The sequence below is a fragment of the Sorex fumeus genome, unplaced genomic scaffold (assembly GCF_029834395.1).
Source record: "Sorex fumeus unplaced genomic scaffold, SorFum_2.1 ptg000037l, whole genome shotgun sequence".
Classification (NCBI taxonomy): Eukaryota; Metazoa; Chordata; class Mammalia; order Eulipotyphla; family Soricidae; genus Sorex; species Sorex fumeus.
In genome coordinates this window covers 46740735-46755848 of record NW_026606094.1, presented here as the reverse complement: position 1 = coordinate 46755848, position 15114 = coordinate 46740735, and the positions used below count along the sequence as shown (strand labels likewise).

General features: G+C 35.1%; 1 protein-coding gene across 1 annotated transcript; it reads left to right on the top strand.

Annotated features, from left to right (window-relative positions):
• Positions 1-249: 249 nt before the first annotated feature.
• PDK4 (pyruvate dehydrogenase kinase 4) lies at positions 250-14721 on the top strand. Its single transcript, XM_056118245.1, has 11 exons — positions 250-616; positions 1818-1959; positions 2813-2884; positions 3767-3951; positions 4139-4225; positions 4687-4764; positions 7196-7272; positions 8982-9080; positions 9276-9386; positions 9666-9779; positions 12297-14721. The coding sequence occupies exons 1-11, from the start codon at positions 487-489 to the stop codon at positions 12438-12440; spliced, it is 1239 nt and encodes a 412-aa protein (XP_055974220.1). The 5' UTR covers positions 250-486; the 3' UTR covers positions 12441-14721.
• Positions 14722-15114: the final 393 nt, after the last annotated feature.

The following is a 15114-nucleotide window of genomic DNA, read 5'->3' as shown; positions in this document are numbered from 1 at the left end:
GTTTCCTTCTCTGACCCGCTGAACCCTCCCAATGCCAGCACGGTGTCGGGTCACTTCGCGGGGACAGCCACCGGAGGGAGAGGGAGGGGGTGGGGGCACGAAGGCGGGGCCCAAAGTTCTTTTTGATCGCAGCTGATTGGCGAGCCCCCGAGTTCTGAATGTCCCCGAGTCCCAGTGACTCCTCCCCGTTTGGGGGTGGCGGGGACGGGGGTGGGGGAAGCGAGGCACACAAATAAAACCCAAGGAGGCGGACGTGGTGGAAAAACGCTGACTTGAACGTCTCGAGCGCACACTGCCCGACTCCTGCACCTCCAAGCACCCTAGAACTTTATCCCGGGGCGAGGTGCACTGATTCCCCAGAACACCTGGCTCTGCCCTTCTCCTGCGGACGCGCCCACGAAACTCTTCTTCGACCCAGGCTTCTGCTGCCTGCAACCTGCGCCCCTCCTGCCCGCCCCAGCTTCCAGTGGTCCCGTGGGCGTGAAGATGAAGGCGGCCCGCTTTGTGCTGCGCAATGCCAGCTCCTTGAGTAATGCCAGCCTGGTGCCTCGCGAGGTCGAACATTTCTCGCGCTACAGCCCGTCCCCGCTGTCCATGAAGCAGCTGCTGGACTTTGGTGAGTGGAGATACGGGTCTCAGGCGCGGGTGTCAGAGCTCCAGGGCTGGCCTTATTTATGTATCTATTTTTCCCAGCCCGGGTGCTGGGATTGCTGCTAAAACAATTGGGATTACTGCCTGGAGCCTGCACCTTGCGATTTCCCAGACTTGCCTTCTTTCTGAGTGTGTCCCTACAGTCCAATCCACTTACAGCATATTGAGACTGGATGGTTTGAGCTCTTATTTCCTTCCTTTCCAAAGTTTCCTTTCAAAATACTTCGCTTTCAGTCATCATTTAATAATGAACTGGAAAAGTCCCCGCCTTCCTCACAGCATTGGACTTGCTAAAGAGGCTTCCTAACATAGATTAAGAATCTACATTGAAGGATTCTTCAAATTACTTGGTGTTTAGATGAATACTCCCTCCCTTCGCAAGGGAACTTTTTATTAGCACTATATTTAATAATCTGTATTACTAATAAATATTTTTGCTCACCACTAGACTTTTCCAAGTAATTTGTGTTATGGCCAAAAATACTTAAACCTTATCCAGTATTCTTAGATGGAAGGTTTCAAGGAAGGAAAGTTTAAATGCGACACTATTTACAACTGTTTTTGGAAGTATCATAATTCCCATCATATTACCCTCTTCTACTTTCATCATAAATTCCCATCTAAGCGCTATGAACTTTGATGTCTCCATGATAGTGTGCCGTTGATCGGATCCACAACTCTAATCAATACTGAGAGCTATGGGATAGTCTGTTTTGTTAGAGCTGAATCTTTCTCAAGAAGAGAAAACAATCATTCTCCCTTTTTTTTTAGCCCCTTATGAAAAAAGAAAAAACAGGCCAGAGAGAATTCAGCAGTGCGTGTGTTTGCCTTGACTCTGCACCTACAGGCTTGACCCCTAGCCCTGCATATGGGCACCTGAACCAGGAGTGATTCCTGAGTGCAGAGCCAGGAGTAAGCCCTGAGCACCTCAAGGTGTAGCCCAACAATAGGAAAAAAAGTAAGAAAAAGACATTCTCCTGAGTGATCCATAAACAGGAACACAAGTGAGAATGAAATAAAATTTTATGAGTGTATGTGCTCTGAATATTAATGGTAGTTATGCCATTCATATATATACATATATGCATATATTTAAACACACACACCATTCAGACAAATGTGTTTTCCCAACAACTACATTTTACTGTCAACTGTGTCTGTTACAGGTTCAGAAAATGCGTGTGAAAGAACTTCTTTTGCATTTTTGCGGCAAGAATTGCCTGTGAGACTAGCCAACATCTTAAAGGAAATTGATATTCTTCCTGATCGACTAATTAATACCCCTTCAGTGCAGTTGGTAAAAAGTTGGTAAGTGGTGCACTATCTTAAAACCATGTCTAGTTTTAGTGTTATTAAAATATAAATACTTATAATATATTGACACCATAATTGGATGGCAGAGCAGCTCTAGATTCAAATCCTGCTTCTGTTACTTCTACCAATTGAGGAATCCTTGGAAATTTTTAAAAAATTCTCTGTCCTTCCATTACCTTATTTGTTATTGAGAAGAATAACATGTATGCCTCAAAGGGATACCTAAGTATAATTAAATGAGGCAGTCCATTAAAAAAAGCCATTAAAACAGTACCTGGAACAAATGTAGCATTAAGTGACAATTAATACCCTGTGTCATTTGTTTTTATAAATAAATATCCTGAAATTTAGAAAGAGTTAAGAACCAATAGAAGCATAATTTTAGAGAATGTAACCAAACTATTCACTAACACATATATGCCAGAGACTTCACTTAACCAAGTGACTATTTGTAACCTATTGTATCTATTTGCTCCTTGATTTAAATATATATACTCATAAATAATTAGAATGAAACACAAACATAATCAACAGCTTGCTTGATACTAATTTTAAGATTTATACTTCTCTACCAGTGCATATATTAGGAAAAGAGCATGAGACCTTCCCTTAAAATTTGTTTTTGCTTTAAGAAATGAGAACACTTGGCAAAAACACTTAGAAAACTGAATACTGATCTATAATAACTTGAGAGTCACAAATTATAGGAAAAAAAACTTTAAGTTAATAGTTTTAAACATGTTGTTCCAAACATGTTTAATATTTTCTCTTTTCAAATAGTTTGAATATACCATTTGTATCTAACTATTTAATTTTAAAATTTAAATCATGTATTTTCACTTCACAGGTATATCCAGAGTCTGATGGATTTGGTGGAATTCCATGAAAAAAATCCAGAGGACCATAAAGCTTTGTCAGAGTAAGTTCTTTGCATTAGAATAAATGTTTGAAATATTTCCAGGCAAACTTTTAACATTTCTTTATACCTGAATTAAAGGGCCTCAATCCTTTAATTTTTCACAACATTGGGTTTTGGATTATTGGTTAATAGAATGGTGAAAAAGAAACATGGCATTGAAAATGGTGATGAGTTTGAAAAGTAGACAGGAATTTTTTTAACCAGATGTAAAGATTTTTAGTATTTACTATTATATTCCATTAATAACTATCAGTCTCATAACTGATGACACATTTTTTTAGAGTAGCAGTTTCTAGTTAAAAGAATAAGAAATAAGAAACTTTTAAATTGAAAAAAATTGATTTTCAAAGTGGTATTTAAAAGTCATCTTGAATATTAATACATATTATTTTTTCAAGAGATTACTTGTGAAGAGGGGCTTGAGAGATAGCACAGCGGGTAGAGCATTTGCCTTGCAAGAAGCCGACCCAGATTTGATTCCCAGCATCCCATATGGTCCCCTGAGCACTGCCAGGAATAATGCCTGAGTGCAGAGTCAGGAGTATCCCCTGTGCATTGCTGGGTGTGACCTAAAAAGCAAAAAATAAATAAATAAATAAATAAAAAATAGAATACTTGTGAAGATATGTAGAATAAATATTATGATTACAGAATTGGCATTTTTATATGTAAGCTAGAAGAAAAGTAAGTCTGTTGATGGAACCAACTATTTTTCTCTACTTGTGGAAAAACGATAGTGTGAGAGTCTTAATGTAGTCCAAACATTTTATTATTTGATTTTTAAAATAGATACTTAAATAATGCTTTAGTCTCCTGAGAAGTAATCTAAGGAGTTAGTGAAATTTATGTGAACTTTTGTTAACTGTGAATTCTTTGGTTTAGTTTTGTAGATACTCTAATCAAAGTTCGAAATAGACACCATAACGTGGTTCCTACAATGGCCCAAGGAATCATAGAATATAAAGATACCTGTACAGTTGACCCAATCACTAACCAAAATCTTCAGTACTTTTTGGATCGATTTTACATGAACCGTATTTCTACACGGATGCTGATGAATCAACACAGTAAGTTAACTCATCATGGTCATGATATAGAGATTGGTGGAAAATAAAGCCAAACTGTAACTGTTTCATTATGTTTGAAAAACAAACATTTCAAAATGTTTCATTGTTGGATCTTATTCTTTCACAGCATTAGTTCTAATTATTATTATGCTGATATTTACAACAATATCTTTTACTTTTCTAACAGTTCTTATATTCAGTGACTCAAAATCAGCAAACCCAACCCACATTGGAAGCATTGATCCAAACTGTGATGTAGCAGCAGTGGTCCAAGGTAATTAGTAGATTTCTACATCCCCTTATTGAAAACATATATAATTGACAATATTTGTAGTTTGAGTAGATGGTGAATAAGTTATATTCAAAGTGTCAAAGTGTTTCATTTGCATATTTTATTCTGTCTTAAAACCTTTTGCTTTTGAGGGTGTCTTTACAATCATTTATAATATATTTTAAAAAGTGAGGATACCAGTTGCTAAAGTGCCTTGCTTTACATGTTACTTTTTTTTAATCTCAGCAAGGTGTGTATTCTTATTATAGGTACAGCTATAACCTAAACACTGCCTAACTTTTCTTTAATAAAGTGCTAAAAGTTATTTTATTTATGCTATAAACATGTACTCCAGGATCTGTTTTAGTATAGTATGCATGCTGAGGATTATTTTTAATTAAAAATTTTAAAGCTTACTTGTCATGAATTCATTTTATCATTATAAAAAAGTCCTTGTATTTCAGATGCCTTTGACTGTGCAAAGATGCTTTGTGATCAGTATTATTTAACATCTCCAGAATTAAACCTCACACAAGTGAATGGTAAGCTGTAAATAAAATATGCTTTATGGGAATATTTGTCTTCTCCCTGTTAAGATCACCTCTGATAAATACATAATAGAGTCTATGTTCTTATTTTTCCCTAAAATTGTTGCACAGTTTTTAGTTGAAACCAAGTTCTCTTAACTGGAAAGCTACAATTGAGCACATTCAGTTGTTAATGATGATGAATTAATAAAAGCCTGAACAAATAATTTAGGTTTAGAGTAGCAATTCAGTTCCTGTGTTTTAAATCAAAGAAAGAGTGCTCACTAACAAAATATGGGGATAGAACAATCATAACTAAGGAGGAATTGCTTGGTAACAGCGATTTCACCAAAATGATTACTTGAGATCTCCAAGCCTGCTCGGATAAGGGCTGAGCATCCTCCACCCAGATCCTCCATCTTCCAGTAGGCAGGGGTCACACCCACCAATTGCCCCCTGGCTTGGTGTAATACCATCAACCGCCAAGACCCAGAGACTATAAAACTCAGCTCCCGGAAGCGCGTGGCTGAGCGACATCTTAACATCTCATTCTTACTTTGGACAACCTGGCAGGCTACTGAATGTAACCTGCCCACATGGCAGAGTCTGGAAAACTCCCTGTGGCGTACCCAATATGCCAAATACCAGTAACAATGATGAATCTCATTCTCCTAACCCTGAAAGAGCCTTGAATATGGTAAAATCTCAGGGCTAGGGCAAAGGAGACGTTACTGGTGCCTGCTCGAGGCAATCAACGGACAACAGGATGATCATGATTGTGATTACTAACATCTTAGAAGGAAATTGTGTGTATACATGCACATGCATGTATATGTTCATTCCCAGCAAGATATGCACTGACTCCTGAACTATATACATCTTTTCCAAAATTATCCCTTTTTCTGCCACGGGTGGGAAATGGTAGTATTGCCTATATAAGAATCTTGTCCTATACATATGTGAAACATACTAAGAAAAATACTTTAAATTTCACTACAAGAGCCAGCCACAGGACTGAGGGAATCAACTCAGGGGCTAGAGTATATATAGTTCTGTGTTCAGTCCCCAGCACCACGTGGTCTCTTGAGTGGCACTGGAAGCATCCCCTGAGCACTTCTAGGTATGACAAAAATGCCAAGTCCCAGACACCAAAGAACCAGGAGAGGGATAAAATAAAAAGTTGCTATTTCATATCCACTAAATAACTTTTGTCAATAATAAGTTTGTGGTATCTACTACATGATATTATGCCTCTAATACTACCACATAATGCATTTTAAAACTCAAAGGACAACATTCATGTGAAATGATCTTATCAAAGAAAATTTCAGTTATATTAGAAGTACATGCCATTGTTATATGCCAAGTATATGCCAAGCAGACCATACTTCAGAAACTTTGACTTTTAGGACACTAAAAATTCAGGTCTTTCTTTATTGACAGAAGCAATGTGGTAAATGTGATAAATTCATGGCACTTTGTTTTTAAATTTTAACCTTTTTCCACATTTGCTTTTCAAAACAAGATAATATAGTTACATTGAAATAACCTCCTCTTTTTCATAAAAAGTAAATAAAATCTGTTCAAGGATAGTGTTTTTTGGGTGTGAGAGTTAAAAATCAAGTTATTCAAAGTGAGGGTAGCCTAATTCATGGATTTGGGATGTGAAAATTTAGGTAACTGTGAAACTCAAATTAGAAGTACAAAGAGAGATTTTAAAAATATATCTCATCTTTAGCAGTATCTAGCAGTGTTGTTGCATAATACTTGAGACAAACTGCCTGAACTGTTTGATAGAAAGGAAATTGTGCCAGACCTCGTGTTTAGTTATTCAGACTTTGCCAAGTCCCAGACACCAAAGAATAATACTTTTTTTTTCAAACAGCATTGTGAAGCCTTTGTTTCTGTTTCCTTTAGCCTGCTGGTGAAAATTAAGCATAGTAAGATGACAACATTTTAAGACTTAGTGATACAAAAATAAAGAATGATTGCATTATTTTTTTACTGCGAATTAAAAATTTAATAATGTAAGCCAGCACTAATTTGGGGATTGTATTCTATGAGCATATTAATTTTTTCTTTTTTAAAATACATGTAACTTTAGCCCCTAAAATTGTCCAGCACACAAATTTTGAAAGTATAAAAAAAGATCTATATTGTGTAATCTATGACACCATGGTTGTGCCCTTCGTTTAATATTTTATATCTGTGGAGAAATGCAAAAATTAATTATAAAGTACCAATTATGATAATACATTTTAAAAATAAGCAGTAGTGTTTACTACTTAAGAGGGAAGGCTTTGCGATAAGATTTTAGAGTGAGGAGGATAGGGAATATTTTAATCTTATTAATACCTAAAATCTTATTCTGATAAAAGTACTAGTTATTCCTGCCTTTTATTTTGCGGTTTACTAATTCTAAACAAATTTTATATTTTTTTCCTAGGAAAACTTCCAGGCCAACCTATTCACATTGTTTATGTCCCTTCTCATCTTCATCATATGCTTTTTGAACTATTCAAGGTATGACATGTCATGATAATTTTAAGTTTGTCTTTAACAAAATATTCACTAGTTTTTTAAAAAAATTGTTTCTATTATTCTTACCGAAAGCTTCTCAGTTTTCTCTTGAGCATGCTTCTGTATTCATAAGATGAAGCTACTTTCAGTGCTTGAAAGAGTTCATGCAGTTCTTTGGAACACCAACAGCACGTATTTCAGAACGCACAGTATGACTCATCACATCTCAATGCTCCCTGTTCTCATATTCTTTCAGGTGTTCAACAAAGCACTGGTTATTCCTGCCTTCGTGAAGGAAGGTCATGGGATGAATGAGTCTGTGAAATAGACTTTTTATCTTCCACTTCCACAAACTGATCCATCTCTAAATCCAAAGGTCTAGGTTCAGAATTACTGTAGGTGATAGGATCCTAACCTGATCTAGTATACTAAAAGAATGGTCAGTTCCTTCAGTGGTCTTCTTTCATATACTTCTGAATCAACTGGGGTTTTGTTAAAGCAAAAAAATATAATTTAGTGGGTTTGAGATTAAATCTGAGGTTCTCACTTTTAAATAAACTAATAGATGGAGCATTGAGCCCTACTACAACACAGTAGCACATTCCTCAAGCTTTTATTTTGTGTGCATTTATTTTGTGTGCATTTGAATCACCCGGCCAGCTTCTTAGGTTTTCATTCTCTAGATCCATAAATACGCAATTCTATATTTTTAGAGCTTGGTGGCATTACTTAACTGGTCTAGGATTGTCTGCTGCTAGGAGTCAAATCATTTCATGGATTCTAAAATCAAATAAAAACTCTGAACTTATGCCAAAAAATAGAAAAATACCAGGAGCATTTAGATTCTTCCCAAGGGTTCCCTCAAATACTGTAAAGAAAAAAGTAAAATCTGCCTCTGATTCTGATAAAAATTTTTTCAGAATGTTTAACTTATTCTAATACTAACACAGCAAGGTATTGATTGTACTACAAACTTTAGTTCAGCTCATTATTAGAACTTCGTATTATAGAGAAATCAGAAAGCAAGCAACCTGCCCAAAGGCTAACGAAAAAGGGTGAAATAAGCTGAGGCTTTAGATGAGATTCATTCAATTGTCTGAAAACATTTAAGTTTCTCCTCTGTTGAAAGACAAAAGATACTTTTATTGATTTTATTTTAAATTGCAATGGGCCCATTTGTAGAGTTATGTTGACATCATTGATAAAAGTTAAGATGATAATCAAGTGCAAATTGAAATTTAATTTATAATTATTTGCTATCCTTTTAAGTATCAACAACCTTCTCCCAGCAAATTTTATAAAAGCCAATAAATGGTTCAATGATTCACTGTTCATTTGTTACATAATAGTCTTTGGTGCTTGGATGTAAAATGTAATGGAAAGACAGAAAGGAGGGAGCCAGGAAATGGACTATAAAAACCAATTTCTACATTTAAATTAAGCTTACAAATAAGAACTTGACAGCATGCAGAATTGTTTTTCCATTAGACATTTCTCCCAGGAGTTATGTTGCAGAGTAAATGAATATTTTTCATTATACACTCTGCATAACACATTCATAAATGACTATTTACAGAGCTATTTTACTACTAACTTAAAAAATATGAACTTTGAATTACTCTCTGTGCTACTTTTATTTTAAACATAAAAATTGTTTTTTATTGTTCTTCATTTTTCTGCCATGGAATTACTTTTGGTTTTGTTTTCTTTAGAATGCAATGAGGGCAACAGTGGAACACCAGGAAAATTGTCCTTCTCTTACACCAATTGAGGTGATTGTTGTTTTAGGAAAAGAAGATCTTACAATTAAGGTGACTACATTTTTGCTTTTCTCTGGAGTTTCTCTTGGGAGTATTAACAATAACAACACCAACAAAATAATAGTAAAGCACTGTACTTTGAGCAATAGATCTAAGTTATCAGCCTTAAACAACTTTAAAATTAAAAAAAGATACTTTATATAGGTCACAGCTTTTTAATGTTAAGCTCTAATATATGTGCTTCAGATTTCAGATAGAGGAGGTGGTGTTCCCCTGAGAATCATTGACCGCCTCTTTAGTTATACTTACTCTACTGCACCAACACCTGTGATGGACAATTCCCGGAATGCTCCTTTGGTAAGACCAATTATGTAACTAAATTCATGCCATCCATCTATTACTAAGTGTGGACAAAAATTGGAAGGCAAATTGATTCATTTAGTTAGATTTGGGAGATATGTAAAAATGACAAATCAAACAATAGTAGTGAAACAGTTCTACAAGGTATCTCTGATTGGAGCTACTCAATACAGGTTCTACCATATCAGTATTAGAAAGGATAATTGCTCCTTCTGATAGTGTATTTCAGTGAACATGTGCATCTATTTTGACCAGTAACTGATCTTTCCCCTCTAGGCTGGTTTTGGTTATGGCTTACCAATTTCCCGTCTCTATGCCAAGTACTTTCAAGGAGATTTGAATCTCTTTTCTTTGTCAGGATATGGGACAGATGCCGTCATCTATTTAAAGGTATTCTTTAAATTCAATCAGAAAAAATATTTCTGAATATATTGCTTTTTTTACATCACTTAGTTTTCTCGTTTGCTGTGTAATAAAAAAAACCAAATTAACACAAATAATGAACATAAATGATCCTATATTTTGAGGGAGTATGTGTAAGCATAGCATTTGTTATTTAATCTTGTAGCCTACCAAACTAGAAGCAGGATCAGACAACCTGCCTCTAAAAAAGCAAAATTATTTCCAAATAAGCTTACCAGTTTCAAAGTGAGGGCACACACGTGTGGACTTTTAAGGTAACTTTTTTTGACATCTCTGAGAATAGTTGTGTTTTTCTTTTATTTAAATGTATGGGAAATATATGCTAGTCATGTTACAGCTGGGAGAACAACAAATATCAAGATACTTAAGACCTTCAGCTGACCTTATTAGAGAAATCCAAGGGAGGAAAGCTATTCACAACTGTCAGTGGGATGCCAGACATTTCCTGTTTCAACTCTAAAACGTGGTCCATGTTTTTTTTATTCTCATAAAGCCTCAATTTGTTAAGGTCACTGTCTTGGTTCTGTTAATCATTTACCAACTATTTCTACTGAAAGCATAGCAACTAAATAGATAATAGCAACTTAAACATAAAGCTCTGGGCTCCCATTTTGCACATGAAAATGGCACGTTTCTCCCACTATCTAAAAGTAGAATGTGCCTATGAAACTTTCATAAGCTGAAGTGACCTGTAGTGAAGAATCAATTACCATTGATTTATATAGAAAAGTTGTTGAGCATTCTCGGACTCAAAACCTGCAAAATCATACCAAATAACACAGAATGGAAAATAATACTGACCTCAAATAAAAACACAAATGGTGTAAATTCCTGTATAGAAGAAAAATAATACATGTATAGTATAGTTTTCCTTACCAGAATCAAGAAGCTAGCAAACACACTAGGAGATTGAGAGGTGGTCATAACTGGGTGTTAGAGTCATTAGAAGTCAATATGGTTGGAAGAATAGGAGAGAGACATCTAGGAGAAAACAGTCATCTATTCATATCTTATTGTGTTCTAAATCCAACAAGGCAGGGAGTTATTAATGTCAATACCATCACCATGCATGGCTACTTTTTTAAGGTAACTCCTTCTGACATCTCTGAGAAAAGTTGGGTTTTCCTGCTATTTAAATATACAGGACATATATGCTAATAATGTTCCAACTGTAAAAAAACAAGAGTATCAAGGCACTTAGGACCTTCAGCAGACCTTATTAGAGAAACCCAAGGAAGGAAAGTTGACTATTCACAACTGTCAATGAGATGCAAAATACTTCCTGTTTCAATTCTAAAATTTGGTCCATGTTTTTCTACTTCTGATGAAGCCTCAATTTGTTATGTTGTCTCTTTGTTATCTGCCGGGACTGACACAGTAGCCTTGAATTCCGACAGTATGCTTGACTGCTTAACATCACAAATAATTATACCATATAATACTTTGTTTTTCAAAACATCCTGCAAGCCTGCCCTACACCTGCCTGCCTTTTGAAAATGAAAGCCATACTTTTCTGTAATCATTTTAGCACTGTCAGTGGTAGTGAAAATCTCACACAGTGCCCATTCAGATTCTGGAGAACACTTTCAAACTGTCTTTCCCCACTGCATTGATTATTTTCAATGATGTCTAGTCTTATGCTAGTTATAAAGTCCTTAGGAGATCTCTTAGGCTTTCAGATACTTTAGACATATACTGCTAATGGATGCACAAAATAAATGCAAATTAAAAAAGAAAGAATGCTCACAGATATATTTCAAAACTGTGGCAACTTGACGCTGAGATGCGGCTTGTAGTGGTCTGAGAAGTTTGGCTGTCACACTCTGACTGCTCAGGCTGTGTGCTGCCTTCTGATGGCTTCAGCAAAATCTGTGCTGGTATTTTTTTTCTGCCTCTGTTGTAACAACAAATACCCTCTTCGAACTTCTTGATACTAGCAAAAACAGGTGCTAATGTAGGTCTTGAGGAAAGCCAAATGGTGTGATTCAAACTTTTGAAAAAAGTAATGCTAAATGAACTTTGGCCATTTTAATCATTAATGCTTTCGCTTTTACACAAGTAAATAGTCTTTCACGTATTGGGAGAGTCTTCTAAAAGAGTAATATTTAAGACCCTCACTTTGTCGCTAAGGCAAGAGTTTTGCCTGGAAAGAATTGCTTTGCTATTCAATTCTCTGACATTAATAATATTCTGACGTATGTATAGTATTGAACATAAATTATATTCCTTAGTTTGTAACTATTCATGTTCTGTCCAGGTTCTTCTAGTGTGGAAATGATACTTTTTTCAGTTGTTTGGATTTTTTTAATGCAATATCTGTCATATTATAGATTCTTTGTGTGTTCTTATTTCTAAATCAATCAGAAGAATGCATTTAAATATTGGAATGCTTGGGCCTAATTTTTTAAAATAAATTACTTCAAGTATAAAATAGGTCATGATTAATTTCTTTGATTTGATAGTTTTCCTCCTCTTTTCTTCCAGGCCCTGTCTTCTGAGTCTATAGAAAAGCTCCCAGTCTTTAACAAGTCAGCCTTCAAACACTATCAGATGAGCAGTGAGGCTGACGACTGGTGTGTTCCAAGCAAGGAACCAAAAAACCTGGCGAAGGAGAAACTGGCTGTGTGAATAGGGACACTCGGAACACTGGAAGGGATCAAAGTGGGCTCATGCTAGTGCCGCTTCCTGAACGCTTGCATGTGAACTCTGGTTTCCTCAACAACATGACGACAAAAACTCCTTGATTAGAACTTTGTGGCAGAGGAAAGGAGCTTGTTTCTGTTACCCAGGAGAGCACAGTGCAGGACTGCGGGAATTAACAGATCACTGGCTCTTTTATTCTTCTCACTTAGAATATGCATGAGTTGATAGCAAATCCTAAAGAAGAATAAGCTTCAGTTTTCCATTATTTTATCAACAAGGATGGGAAAGGGAGAGAAGTGAAGACCTAGGCCAGAAGTTGCAATAGACTGTGTTTTAAATGACGTTAAAAGCAATTGGTATTTGCTGAGTACCAAATATCAATATATCAAGTACTGCCCTATCATTCAAGGATTGGGACTTACTTTACCTGTGTGATTAGAAATGTAAATGTACATTTTATGTGTGTATATGAATCTATATAGTTAGTGTGTGTGTATGTGTGTATATATGTGTGTGTATTCTAAAAAAAATGTTGGCAACCTAAAAAAATATTCACTTTAAGAAGGTATGAGTTAAAACATTTTATTCAGTGTTGCTGCCAAGGTTTTCTGCCAATATGAGAACTCAGAAAGAAATCTTTTAGTGAAAAGTAGAGGCCTTTAATATGCTGCTTTTCCTGTTCACACTCACATGATAAGAAAACATTTATTGTTAGGTGCCTAGTGAATTAAAAAGTCTGCACCAAATTCAGAGTGTTGGTAGTGGAGGGAGATAAGAATTGCCACAGTGATTGCAAACTATCTCTTATTTTCTTGTGTTTCTAAATGAGTTGGAAAAAAATCAACATTAAGGAAAGAAGTTTGTTCAGAACCTGTGTCAGGAGGAAGTACTGCTTTCTCCCAGGTAATCCAAAGATACCCATTTTTCTAGGATTAAGAAGATGTAATATGGGGCTGGAGCGATAGCACAGCAGGTAGAGTGATAGCACAGTTGGTAGGGCTTTTGCCTTGCATGTGGATGACGAGGATTCCATTCCCGGCATCCCATATTGTTCCCCAAGTACCGACAGGAGTAATTCCTAAGTGCATGAGCTAGGAGTAACCCCTGGGCATCACCAGGTGTGACCCAAAAAGCCCCCCAATGTAAAATATGTATATATGTTTATATACATATGCTTACAATCATATATACATATGTATTGAATTATATTATCTACACTCCAGTGTTTATTTGCCTGTAACAAAATTCCAAGTTACAAACGGCTTAAGAAAATCAGAATTTAAGTACTCCGAGGAGTACCATTTTACCAAATAAAATGATTAAGGAGTTTTTATGCCAGGATGTTTTGTGAACCATGGAGATTTAAGAGCTGATACGTAAAAGCTGTAAAGCATGTGAGAGTTTTGGAAAGTTGAGCTGGATATATTAGGCAAATTGATGATTCAGCCTAGTAGATTATACTTGGAGAAGAAAATGAATGAAGGAAGGGAGGGAAGAGGAAGACAGGCATTTTGTATATTCACAAATAATTTGAAGAAAAGTAATATATTTTCCTAGATAAATTATTGACAAGAGCATTTGTGTCTTTCTAAGGACTATGGTCTTTCTAAGTACTATGGCTTCTTTAAGTGGTTATATAAAATAATAAGCTTTTCTGAAATTAATAAATTCATTTGCATCAAATTGATGTTTAAAGCAGGCAATAGAAAAAACCTAGAATTGTTAGCATTGTAAAATAATCAGTACTGTTTTGTGCGTTGAGTTTAACATATGTATTTAATTTTGTTGTGGTTTAATGTCTTGGTGCTTCAGATAGAAGCCTCAAACTATGTTTTGTAGATTCAAACTTAACTATTAAAAGTTTCAGGCAGTGACTCTCATTTATTACACAAAACTATTTGCAATCAATTATTTGACTTTTCAGTTTTTACTGAAATGTAAACATTTATGCATATAAGTCCATGTATTTGCCAAAGATTTAAAGCAGTAAATTATTTAACATAACAACACTGTGAACTATCTTTGAAACAGTAGAGAAAAAGAAATGCATCTCCATAACAATAATTATGTAGAGTTCTATAAAATAGAAATAGTCTACACTGGTATTTGTAAATCTGTTGACGAGTTTTAGGATTCTAGTGGCTGGATACTGAATGCTCAAGCACACTTAAATTATTAATGCATAAATTGTACTTTATTTCTAGGTTATGTACAGAGAAATTATATAATTTTATAATAAATATTTTTATTAAAATAGTAGAAACAATCTTTTAAAGTTCTTTACTCAAAACTAATGGCAAACTACTGAGAATATTAGGTAAACATTTTCTTCATTTTTCATTCAATCTTTTTCATGAAGACTTGAAAATACCAAAAGTAACTTACAATCTAACTTTAAAACAAAAGGTAACTATTTATAGCACTCTAGAAATGTCTATCATTTGCATTCTTATGCACACCACTAGCGTATGTTTATCTACATGTAGTCAATAATCATTTTTGTAATATTTATATTCTCTACATATTTTGGTAAATTCACTTTAGAGTTACAGTTTTTGTATCTACATAGTACAACAGAACACTAAAGTAATTACCTAGATCACTTAGGTATTCCAAATAATCTCTGGATTAATATCTGAGTAAAAACAAAATAGAAATA